At 29.8% G+C, this 13,068-nt stretch overlaps 2 protein-coding genes across 3 annotated transcripts in view; both read right to left on the bottom strand.

Moving 5' to 3' along the window:
* LOC136969370 (CCHC-type zinc finger nucleic acid binding protein-like) overlaps positions 1–13,068 on the bottom strand; it is a 42,362-nt gene that overhangs the window by 7,148 nt on the left and 22,146 nt on the right. The window contains exons 2-3 of one of the 2 annotated variants that reach the window (XM_067263507.1): positions 6,058–6,204; positions 865–1,010 (exon numbers count right to left, since the gene is read on the bottom strand). In XM_067263507.1, the coding sequence (XP_067119608.1) occupies positions 865–1,010; positions 6,058–6,196 (285 nt within the window). In that variant the 5' untranslated portion in view covers positions 6,197–6,204. The remainder of the gene's footprint in view (positions 1–864; positions 1,011–6,057; positions 6,205–13,068) is intronic. The other variant, XM_067263508.1, reaches the window with a different exon arrangement.
* LOC136969360 (centromere protein F-like) overlaps positions 1–13,068 on the bottom strand; it is a 352,144-nt gene that overhangs the window by 321,590 nt on the left and 17,486 nt on the right. The window lies entirely within an intron of this gene.

The raw sequence follows: 13,068 nt of genomic DNA, 5'->3' as shown, positions 1-13,068 counted from the left end.
GAGCTTGCTGCAGTGATTGTGTTTGTGTATTGGTAAATAAATATGTTGGTTTTCTTTACTTTTTGTGTATTCAGTATACCATATTGAACAAAATGGTTATGCAACCCACACTTGTCATTCTTTCTTATCTGGCCTGCTGTGAAAAAAGTTTGGTGACCCCTTGATCTAGGCAATGGCCATTGTCTTAAACACCAATTCTCATTAGAATACTAATAAAAGGTAACCCAATTAATATCTGGATTGATAGCAATCAAGGAAAAGTTTGGACACTTTTGCCAATTAAGTGGGATGATGACCAATTAGTAGTTGATGCCATTTATACAAATTTAAAACCATGTCTATGGAACAATCATACCTTCCTAAATCTGTCATTGTCAGAAACACAATAAGATACAATAGAGCATCAATTATCCGACTTAATTGGGGACTAGGGTTGGTCGGATAACCGAAAAGTATGAAAAAATACATTATTAGTATAGTGTATTAGGCCTGGTTTAAATACTAACCTCTCTTTCACGGTCGAGCCAGTGCTGCCAGCTAAAACATGCAAAACTTTAACAAAAATAATATTAAAGTAGCCAAGACATAACCAAATATTGTAACGCCACATCACTAGCGGACATTTGAATTTGCTGACTAGAACGTGGTCGGTTAATCGATGCTCTACTGTAGTTCAGACAAATTAAATGCACACTACACATAAAAGTTGAAGAAAACCTTTATAATTATATTTAATAGTAAAATAATATGAATATAGAAACATTAATAAAATTCATTGAAAAAATTAAAATACATTATATAAAATAGATGTAATCACTATTAAAAAAAAAATATATAGCTACCGCTTATATTCAAGAGAATTACATTTTTGGAAAGAACTTCTACCTTTCTGTCATCCTGTTCACAGTCTCGTGCAATATGCCCTTTATTGCCACAAATGTAACAAGTCTTTTCTTGTTCAGGACAATCTCTTGCCATATGACCATTACGGCCACAATTATAACAAGATACTGAAAATAATAATACATTAAATATTTCATTAAACACAAATATAGATAAATAATATAGTTTTCTATTGATATATGTAAGTCTAATTGACTAAAATATACAAGAAGATTAAAATCTACCAATATCTACAAATTAAACTGAGTCATAATAGCTGTTAATAGCTATTAAGAAATAAAAGATTTATTTATTATGTTTAATAGATGTAAATATAACTATAGTTATAGATTAAGAGCTATAGTTATATTTACACCTTTAGGTCAAAACTTCTTGTTATTGCAATGAAACTATAATGAAAAGGAAAATTCTAATCTTATTAAGTGATTCCTAAACACCAATACAAGCCATTACAGAAGAATTCAAACTTAAAAAATATCAATACTTCATATTTCATCTTTATTATTATAATTAGTTGCAGGAATCAGTTTGCAATTTAATTCTTACTCATTTATATAAGGAATACTCAAAAGAATGTTTTACACTAAATTATACTGCTATATTTTGTCTAAAATATTGGTATTGCTAAGTTTGAACCAATAGTTTAGGAATATGATGTGTAATGAGCAACTGCACATCATATTGTCACATGTCACAATACCAAGCTGCAATTTTTATATGCTCTGGATTTTAATAGTGTCTTGTACATCATACTTTTCTTATTAACAATAGGATCATGCTGATAATCTAACTCTGTTCTGGAGAAAATTTTTGAATTGAAATAACATGACTCAGTGCAAACTGGAAGTTCTTCTATAGTTAATCAAGGCCCCTTGTCCTTAAGTTTTCCATATCTGGTTGTGACTTTCATCTATCTAACTCCATTGCTGAGATTAACAGCCCCTTTGGGCTTGTGTGTATCCATGGGATACATAATGAAATTAATGTAATTTTCATATTTTTATAGATATATATGTTTGACTACGATTATGTCTTTTATTTACTATCTAACAGTATAAAATACTTGTGGGTTTTAAAAAATAAGATTTTTATTTTCAGTAATTTGATCTGTAAATGAAAAAATTAAACTTACGAAATAAAATTTCATTGGATCATATATCTTTTGTGAGGCCAGAACTTCACATCCCCATCAGGAAACTGGCTGTTGAGTTAGAGCCATTAAATCGGTGACTTATTTTGTAAACAGGACAGCTGTGGCCAAGGAATGAGGTGAAAGACAATTTAATTGTTGCATTCCTGACCTAATTCACAGATCTCTGATCATACATCGTGAGAACGACTGAGGGATCATCCGCTGGGGTAACTTTGGTTGGTCATCTTACACAGAGTTCAAAGTGGAATTTGTCTGGCTATCGTACGGAGGGGGCAGCGGTTGGGACCGAGTGGTCCCAGCTGCACCTTCTTCGATTCAGAAAAACACATTAGAGTAAAATTTACAGGTCCATCATCCGGAGAAGGGCTTGACCTGACTCCAGAGGGAACAGCGAGAACGGGGGAGTTCAGGGATGCTCGGTGATCCGAATCGCATCCTTGGCAACAGACCAGGATGAGTTAGGAAATTAACTTCCCAATGGAACATCATGAATACCATGGTCTTGTGCTACGTGGACCTTGCTACCACTTCCTCCTCCAAACAATTAAAGGAAAATGCTCAACAACCTACACAGGAGAACCTTTTTTTCTGGTGTGTGACTCATGCCCCTGGAAAGGACTCTCTGTCATTTGAATGCTATCTTTTCACTGGACAGATCATTGTTTCTATTGTAAGCGTTAATTTGGAAAAACAGTCTCTGTGTCCAGCAAACCACTACCCCCATATGTTAAAAAGGCTTTCTCATGTCATCCTGACAGATCGTGGGCAAAGCGAGGGTTATAACCTTTTCACCTAAGGTCAACCCCTAAGCAAGTAGGGTCAGACAAGCAAAACCCACATTGGTGACCTTACACTGGTGTCAAGAAGTTGGGATTTAAGTTCTCCAGTCTCCACTGGGCAGGGATACTCCTATATAACAATCATCACACTTTCAACTTCAGGGTGGTAAAGCTTTGTTTATTTTCTCCAGCACGAAAATAATGCAAAGTAATAGATTCTGTTGGTACCCCACTGAGAAGGACTACAAACTGCTAATTGTTTTATTATTTTGTTTTCAAAAACTCCCCTCTGTCAGTAGTGGGTCAAATGACTAAAATTGTTTTCTTCAACTCAGGGGAATGTTTTCTTTTAGATTTAACAACTAGTATTGCCAATAATGAATTCTATAACTTTATTTTTAAGAATTTAAAAAATATTGATAAAATTACCACATAAATGTATGGGTCACAATTACTAAATGGTATTGCAACATAATTAACATAAATTTTAATTGTTGCAAAATTGAAAGTATAAAATTTCTTATCATGCTCTGATCATGAGAAGGTGGGGCAATAACACCGAAGCAAGAAAACTGCACTGTCAAAAATAGCTGCAAGGACTTATTTGAAATAAATCAGGATTGGTCCAGTCATTGAAACCAAGAGAAAAAGATAGAATGGGTAGCATTGCGATAAATTTTAAATAAAACTATATTTCCTTACTGAAGAGACAATATAAAATAAAATAATCAACCATTCCAACTTCAGCAAAAATTCTTTAATCCTAAGAACGTTTTCAAACGCATTAAGCGTCCATCTTCAGTTACATCTTTAAATTAAATATGAAATTCGAACTAATATTAAATTCGAACAAATATTACATAAATTAACGGTACGAATGGTTGATTATTTTATTTTATAAATTTTAAATATTGTACATTGTTATTTTATTGAATTGTGATTGTTACCTGCAACGATTGAGAGTAACAGTGCTTTCACACTGTGAGAGAAATTACTGCAGGTGGTAGTAAGGTATTGTTTTTTGTAAAATTTCTCTGAAGAAAAGTCATATACTTGAAAACCACTGTAGGAATTGCTTCAGAACATATTAGTTGAGAAATACTACAAAGCCCACAGTTCAACTGTTATTTATTTTTGAGAAATTGAATAAAAAAGTCATGTATTTTCTAGATACATATGCCCCAGAATGCAAGTTAAGGAAGACCAGATAGACACTGACACCAGAGAGTAGTTACCGCCTTTACAAAAATCACTGACCCGGATGGAAGGTCAGGTTTGTTCAAACAGAAGTTCCTGATGCATGCGCATTATTATTTTACAAGGCAAAGAATAACGTGTATGCTGGTTCTAAATCAGTTACAGTTAGGGACTAGGGACTTGCATAGGAGTAATGCATGTAACCTAAATTAAGAAAGAGAGAACAAATAATTTAGCTCCATAGAAGAGGTGTACAGACATAAAAAAAGTCGACAGACAGGTTGCGTGCTACACGTCCGCATGAACAGAGTAACATGGCGGAATGGCAGATGTTTCACCGAGTGTGAGGTCTTTCGCTGTTCAAATGATGTAAATTTGTAAAAATACTTGCAAGAATTTTGTTTTATCATAATTTCTACGAAATTCCCGGACAAAATTAATAGTTCACTTAGATAGTGAGTCAATTCCCGGACTGTCGAGGTGAAAACCGAACGGGTGGTAACACTACCAGAGGGAATTTATAGGTCTGCAATTTTTAAATTGCAGCCCAAATATTTCAATGTAAAATTTCACTAAAGAATGAAAGTTTCTAGATGTGGACACACACACCAATAACACAGCTTAATGTTACACTTGTTTGGGTAGCTATGCCTTGACTTTAATCCAGCATATCACTTGGCACCAGTATCAGCTGAACATGACATTCACAAAATAATAATAATAATAATAAACATGTCATATTGTTAGGAAATGCCTGAATAGATACACAAACTGACACTTTTTATTTTTGTTTTAGTTACTATGCCTTGACTCTGGTCCAACATGGTACACAGCCACCAGTGGCTGTGTACCATGTTGCCACCAACCAAGTATAACTCACAAAACCCAACATAATAATAATAACAGATACTGTATTAAAAGTTTATGAATAAATTAAAGAATACTTTTGATCCTCAGTTTTACACAAAATTCATAACATGTCATTTATTCATATAAAATATCACAGATTTTTGTAGCTTTTTATAAAAATCTAGTAATAAAAATGAATTAATATGAAACAGTTTATGGAAAGAATTTTGGGTGTATTCTTAATTTTTAAATGTGGAATTTATTACTAGCTGAATTAATTAAGTTTTTCAGAACTATAATTTCTTCTTTATAACTATGTAAATAGAAACAAATACAGTTATAGCAAAATTTGAATATTGTAACAAGGCAGACAAGAAACAAGGTCTTAACAAATTACTACTAAAATGATGTTTATAATAATAAATGACACTTTTAGCCATGACTTTAATTTAGATAGTTAGATAGCCTAATAAATAGGATTTAACAATTTGGAGGGCTTATCACACCAAGGTCGATAGAAAAAAACCAGATCTTTTACAAAAAAACTTAGTCTTTAATAATCACTTTCAAATTTAGGTAGGGATGCATTTCGGGTACAAGGATCCCTCATCAGCTTACAAACACATAGCACCAATATATAATTATAACATTAACAGTTAAACAATACAAAAGGAATTTTAGTGTTATAATTATATGTTGGTGCTATGTGTTTGTAAGCTGATGAGAGGTCCTTGACCCGAAATGCATCCTTACCTAAATTTGAAAGTGATTATTAAAGACTAACTGTTTTTATAAAGGATCTGGTCTTTTTTCTGTCAACCTTGGTATGATAAGCCCTCCAAATTGTTAAATCCTGATTAGGCTATCTAACTCTATCTAAATGATATTTATTAGTTTTTATAATTTTCAAGTATTCATAAATACAAGGTCCAGATACCAAAGTGCCAAATTATTTTTTTCATATTTTTGATATTTAAAGTGTTCAATTGATAATGAATTAAATTTTAAATAAAAAGGGGAAAACATCTAATTTTTTCCACTGCTATATAGTAAAAATTATTTATATTAAAACAAACTAGCATGTAGATCTTCAAAATAGTTAATAATTATGTTGAAAGTGTCTTATTTTTAATAATTTATTGTGTTAATTTAAATAGCTTAAAGAAAGCATCTTACATCTTGGAGAAGAACGAAAGTCACTTCCTCCACCTCTATATCCTCTATTTCCTCGAGAGCCTCTACGATCATCACCATGTGGGCATTCACGAGCAAAATGGCCAGGTTTATTGCATTTGAAGCATTTATTTGAACTCATGGTTTTATCTGAAAATGAGAAATTTATCATCAAACTTTATAAATTCACTTATAATAATAATAATTTTTTTTTGGTAGAACTTTTTCCATTCTTTAGAAAATGAATTCTTTATATTTTTCATACCAACGTCATTCCAAATGTATTCAAAAAATGTTTTTCATCAGAAATCATTTTATGCTGAAATATACACTGTTTATGATTTTTTCCAATTGTTTTGAAATTCAGGATTTATTGTTGAGACTTTCCAATTATAACAATTCTCACCTTAATCATGCAATATTACTTTCATATATTATTAAATGTATTAGGAGTAATTCACATATTTCAAAATTGCACTTCTAGTTCTATGCAGAATTTTCAATATTTATATCAGGATTTATAGGAGATTGTGCAATTCTTCTGTACATTTTTATTTTATAACTATACCTGGCTAAATGTTCCTTTTAAAACAAATATAATACGTATTATACTTAAACTGAGTTGCATACTCTTTGAATCAACAAAATAATTTTATTGAAACATATCAGATTTCAATTTTAAACATATCAAGTTACAAAGCTCACTCATTAGCAGCTGCTCCATTTTTGAAGCAACATAAAACTGATTTTTAGGTTATTATTACAAATTGGATACATGAGAAACTATATATCTTATATCATTTTATTTTATACTATTCTAGCCATACTTCTGAATAATAAATTTTTAATATTGTTAATAATAACTGCAATATATCATTTAAGTAGTTCTCTTTTCCAATTTTTTAAAACACATACAGTGCTGGCCCAGTTGACCTAGTTCCTTACCTGTGTGCTGACTAATTTAAGTAATTTTACAGTATTTTCTACTGAAAATAAAAAACAATTGACTAAAGCTAGGTAAAAAGTAAAAACAGTTTCTGATACTGCAAACATTTATCTGTACCATACTCAATTTTGAGGTGTGTGGGTTATATTTTTATGTATTATGCTTTAATGTTATCTGGACTTGTTTTAGAGATAAAGATACAATGAAAAAAAATTAAAAACTGCAATATAGCTTTAAAATTCATATTTTTATGTATGAAATACTGTATATAGTACATCGATGAATTTATTCATAATAATGATGTACTATACCAATATTATTATTAGACTTTTTCTGACTGTAGCTGTTTTCGTAATTGAGTCAGTTTAGCAAATGTACATAAGATGACATTAGCACTATCAGAAATATAGGAATTTGACTTTTGTATTGATAATATCTAAAAAGTATATAAATTATGCAATATCACATAAACTATACAGGCTTAAAATAATAACGAAGTTACGTGGCTTATTTGTATTTTTTCAATCTCAGTTAGGCCTGAATCACAATCGCAACATTTTTGTCAGATAAATCAATAATTGGCACTATATTTGTTGATTTTTTATTAATGAATTCGAACAATTATTAGTTAGTACGTTAATGCACCATATCTAAACTTAACTTATATATGTTATAGACAAAGTGATTAATCGGGCATTATGAATAATGACCAAAAAGGGTGGGCAGTGTGATAAATATTCATTCATTTATCAAATTGACCGGTCATTATGAATACTGCTACCACCTAGTCGGGCAAAGTGATAATAATACGTTGAGGCGTGATCATTCGACATACGCTAGCCAATTGGCACTCAGTTGCGTGTGCATATCGTGTTTAGTACCGAATTTTAAATTTGATTAAAAAAAACTCCACTTATTTCATTTAGAAATATTTATTTTTTGTAAATTATTTCAAAGTACTATTAACTATATAAATTAAACTAATATTAACAAAAAGTATTTATTAACAAATTTATACTTAATTAAAAAATTAATTTACAGGAAACTTCTGGAGTTTCATTTTTGGTATAAATTATATAAAATATTAAATGTTTTATAGTTTATTTATTTGAGCAATTAAGATTTTGATGACATTTGAAATTACATAATTTTTTTTTCTTTGTAGCATTTGCATCTATTAGATTTGCAACCAATTTTGCAGCAGCATCGACTATAGCCTTGACCTCCAGAAATTGATGACATTCTTGCACATTCTCTAAGCGAAATTTCTTCACCTGGTACATCTTCAACAGAAATGAAGTTTTCTTTACAAACAGTAAATTGGTTTCTTGAATATAATACATTTAATATGCCATATTTGGTACCCAGTTTGTAAAGGTTTTTATCTTTAACTGCAACAACGACATCTAAAATATTTTTTCCATCACTTTGGGCTCAATCTACATCAGGTACACGAATCCTTACTGTATCATCAACATTAGCTGCTGTGTATTTGGAATTTGATGTACCAATCATTTTTTCTGCTTGCTTTTTAAGATTTAACAAAGCCATCTCCCTTGTTTTAGATACATTTCTTATTTTTTCTTCTATTTTTGGATCAATTGTTTGGACTGTTTCTTCTTCACTCATCAATTCTGTAATACATTTCTGTAATAAAACTTCACTAATCAATTCTGTTAACATCCTGGTTTAGATTTTTTCATGTGAAGACGATGTAGATCTTTGAACTTCATCAGTTATATTGCTATGTGAGGATGGCATTATCGAATAATCTTTTATAATGTTTTCTTGGACGGTACCCGAACTTTCAGAGTTTGAACAACTTTGACTTACTTCGTCGATAGTTTTAAAATGTCGGATGATCATTTCTCAACGTGTTATTATCACTTTGCCCAACTAGGTGGTAGCAGTATTCATAATGACCGGTCAATTTGATAAATTGTTGAAATTTATTACAATGCCCGATTTTGTTGGTCATTATTCATAATGCCCGTATTAATCACTTTGCCCATAACATATATAAAAAATTAAACGACTTGATATTCGCTTCAAAATATGGTGACGAAACTCCAAATCAGACAATGATCATGATTGGACAAAATCACTTATATTTCAAATTTCTGAATAAATAGTGCCCACTATTTATTCAGAAAGAAACTAAAATACACAAATAAATCATATTTTCATTGCTGAAAACGTATTGTTAAGTTTTGAAGCTAGAAATTACAGGATATATCGAGAAATGTAATATTACGTTTTTCAATTTTTGTGAAGGAATGTAGAAAACGTAATATTATGTTTCTAGCACGACAAATGTTAAAATACAAAGTTATGAATTTCATTTTGATCAATATATTTATTATATTTATTTCGAAAAGCAATAAAAGAAATACAGTTTAACCCGTTTATAACGTCATCCATGGGACCAGCAATTTTTTGACGTTATAACCGAGTGTCATTATCTACGGGGTCATAATTTCAGTCCAATAAAATGTACCAAGTGTGTTTAAGAATCTATTATAAACTCCGTTCTAATTTTACATCATATGTTTTACCATAAAATTATTTCTTAATGGCAATACAGTATACTGTATCTATTATGATAGTAATAACTTATTATTGTATGTATAAAAATGCAAACTACATGTTTAAATAAACTTTATTTACATTGATGTAATTAAAAATTTCAAAATTTACATTTTATAAGAACTTTCTATTTGTCTTAAGTTTCAATAATGGTAGAACTTCCAGTTTTGACAATAATGTTGAATCAAAAGGAAACAAAAGGTTAAATTAATGTATGTCAATTAAAAATAATTTAATTATTTCTTTATAAACTATTTGATATAATATGTTATATTAAAAATAATAGAATATTTAACAATTTAGCATAAAGTAATTTAAAAATGAGCATGTAATAACCAATCATCACATCGTTTAAAAGTGGCAAATTTCACCCCACCGAAGTCAGGTGGAAAGAACACCACTCACAGTCGTTCTAGGAAAGTGAACTCTGACCCTAGGACTGAACACGTAGTTTTCTTTACTGAATAAAATTTGGAAGTGCTTCAAATATGATGTTAAAACAAGGTTTTATGTTGTTACAAGTGGGTTTTTTAAAACATTATCTAGTATAGTAAAATCGTGAGACCGATAAAAATTTGACGTTACATTAGGGTTGTCATTATATCCGATGATGTTATAATCAGATATAAACTGTATATTAAAATTCGAAATATTAGAGACTTGCACTAGAAGTAGGCTAAACAGAAATCCTAATAATATCCATATCCTTGATATAATAATGCTGATAGCAACTTTTTTTTATTCCATAAATTTCTCAGCAATAAACAGGATATTTAGTCAAATCTTACATATTTATATAGTTTAGATCAAAGGAAAAAAAAAGAAGAAAAGTTGTGACTCTGAACACACTTTTTTCTTTTATATACAATGATAACCAAATTTAAAAAGTCAAAGAATAAACCATTTTATGAAAATTCTTTCTCTAATGTATCAAATATTGATTTTAACTAATTTACAGCTGCTGTGCAAAATAACAAACACACCCAATCATCCTTAAAATGCAGCAAAAGTTTAATTACTAAAGTTGTTTTAAATGATTATTTGTTTAATTACTCAGTTGTTTTAAATGACCCATCCTCAATGATTTTAGCACAGAAAAGATATCATTGAAAAATTTTTTTAATTAATTATTTTGTTAACAAACCATTTTTTCAAATTTGCTACAATCATTTTATAGATGAATAATCAAAATTGGCAGTGGAATTTCTTACACAATTTTTCTTTTGTAATATGTCTAAATAGATACAAATTTGCCAAATCAGTAAAATGTAGCTAATCAATATTCTAAATCATACAAATCATCCAAATTTGTATCTATTTAGACATATTACAAAAGAAAAATTGTGTAAGAAATCCCACTGCCAATTTTGATTATTATAAATGAAAAACATAAAAGTAACATACTGCTTCAGTATTCTTGATGACTACTGATATACAATAACTAAAAATAAAATATTAAAAAAGTTTAAGATAAAAATAGTTTCTTGTTTCAAGCAACTTTTAAAAATTTCACCTAATATTAAGAATTTAATATATAGTTTATATTTATCATTTTATCTGAAAATAAGTATTTTAACTGTAATCAAATCATTTAAAAATAACAAAAGAATAAAAATAATTAACATTTATTAAAAAGGAAAAAACCAATACTTAATATTACACACAACACAATACCAAGGGCTGATATTCCTAGGAAACTAATACTATTAATACCTAATTATATGGATTCTTATATATTAAATTTGTGTACACTAATTATATAAAGTCTTCTCAAAAAATGTTTTAATCATGCAATATGCAAATGTTATTTAGTCTAGTATTAAGCTAGATAATAACATGTTTACAGTTATAATTTTTATAACAATAAAAATATGGATCAATAAAAGAAAGCTATATTTTAATAATAAACTTTCAGATATTTACATTCCATGCTCCAAAAATAAAATAGTTATAGCTATTATAATGAACTGAAACATGCTGCTTTATTTTTGAAACTCTGATCAATATGCATATTTAAACATTTGTGCAAACCTTAGTTTAGTTATCTAAGTATGACTTTCAAATTTAAGCACAGTTATGACAAAACAGTTTGAAAATTGATACTTAAAAATTCAATGTAATTATAAAAAAAAAAGTTTTAAAAATGATACATTATAGTCTATTCCATTTAAGTTGACAGATAATGCAAAAGTACTGTACATATCACACTGCTTTGTAATTGTTCTAATTCATATCTCAGCTGAAGTGCAACTGATTCTTTGGCATAACATATTTCAAGGCTTGCATTTAATCACAAATTTCCTAGGAATTCTGAAAAATTTCACTTGAGTCAACCTTGACTAATAATATTCCCAATGTCTTAAGTATAGGCACTTCCCAATTTACAAATAATCACTACAACAAATACATGTAACTAATCTTTCACTATCATCAGTAATATGGCCAGGGCTGTGCTCAGTAATGCAGAACACTTAAGTTATAATTCTGAATGGCTTTAGTGGGCAGAGCTAAGAATGTTCTGAGCATCATTGAATGATTATTCTTGGTTAGACAACTGGGCAAAATGGTGGACAAAGTTAAAATTATGATTGCAACAATTGTCACATATGAACTGGTTGAAAAGGATGAAGTAACCAATACAATTATTTAAATGAAGCTGCATCAGATCATGACAAAATTAATGAAGCAATTATTAATTGTAATCAACGAAATGGATCATTATCTTCTGTTAAAATTTATTCAGAATCTATTATACCAACATATGATAATTTTACATTTAGAAGTCATTTTAGAATGCGAGAATAGCATTGTGGTTGGTTGGTTGGTTGGTTAAAGTTTATTGGCACAAGGGCCACATAGGCCAAGCTGCGCCACAACTTATGGTATATATATGTACATAAATAACAATAAAAATGAACAAAACAAAAAACCAATAACAAAAATATACAACAGTTAAACTGTGTATAACAACAAGATGTATATGGATATAAATAAATAAATAATTAAATTTCTTTATAAATATTTGTAACTTTTAGAAAGTTCAATAATTTATCAACATTTGGCCTCTGGCCCAAAATCTCGTTAAAACTTGCATTTCCAAAATGCTGCCTACGAATCCGTTCAGAGGCGATGCAATTGCTCAGTATGTGCTTAACACTTACATTACAGTTGCAATACTGACATACAGGCTGGTCATCACCCTTCAAAAGGTATTGATGAGTCAGTCGAGTATGTCCAATTCTCAAACGAGTAAGAATGACCTCAGATCTCCTGTCATAGGGTTTCTTCTGTGTCCAATTTTCTATCACAGGTTTGATCTCGTGTAGTTTATTGTGGACTTGTGCGTTCCACACATTTTGCCATCTCTCCTCTAGTCGTTTTTTAACAACTAGCTTCAAGTCACCTCCTTCAATAAACATTGTATGCTGAGAAGGGCTTGCTGACTTTGCAGCTGCGTCAGCTTCTTCATTTCCTCTTATACC

The sequence above is a fragment of the Centruroides vittatus genome, unplaced genomic scaffold (assembly GCF_030686945.1).
Source record: "Centruroides vittatus isolate TY-2023 unplaced genomic scaffold, ASM3068694v2 contig_1777, whole genome shotgun sequence".
NCBI lineage: Eukaryota > Metazoa > Arthropoda > Arachnida > Scorpiones > Buthidae > Centruroides > Centruroides vittatus.
Note: the sequence above shows the minus strand (reverse complement) of the source record. Positions and strands in the feature narration are given on the sequence as shown.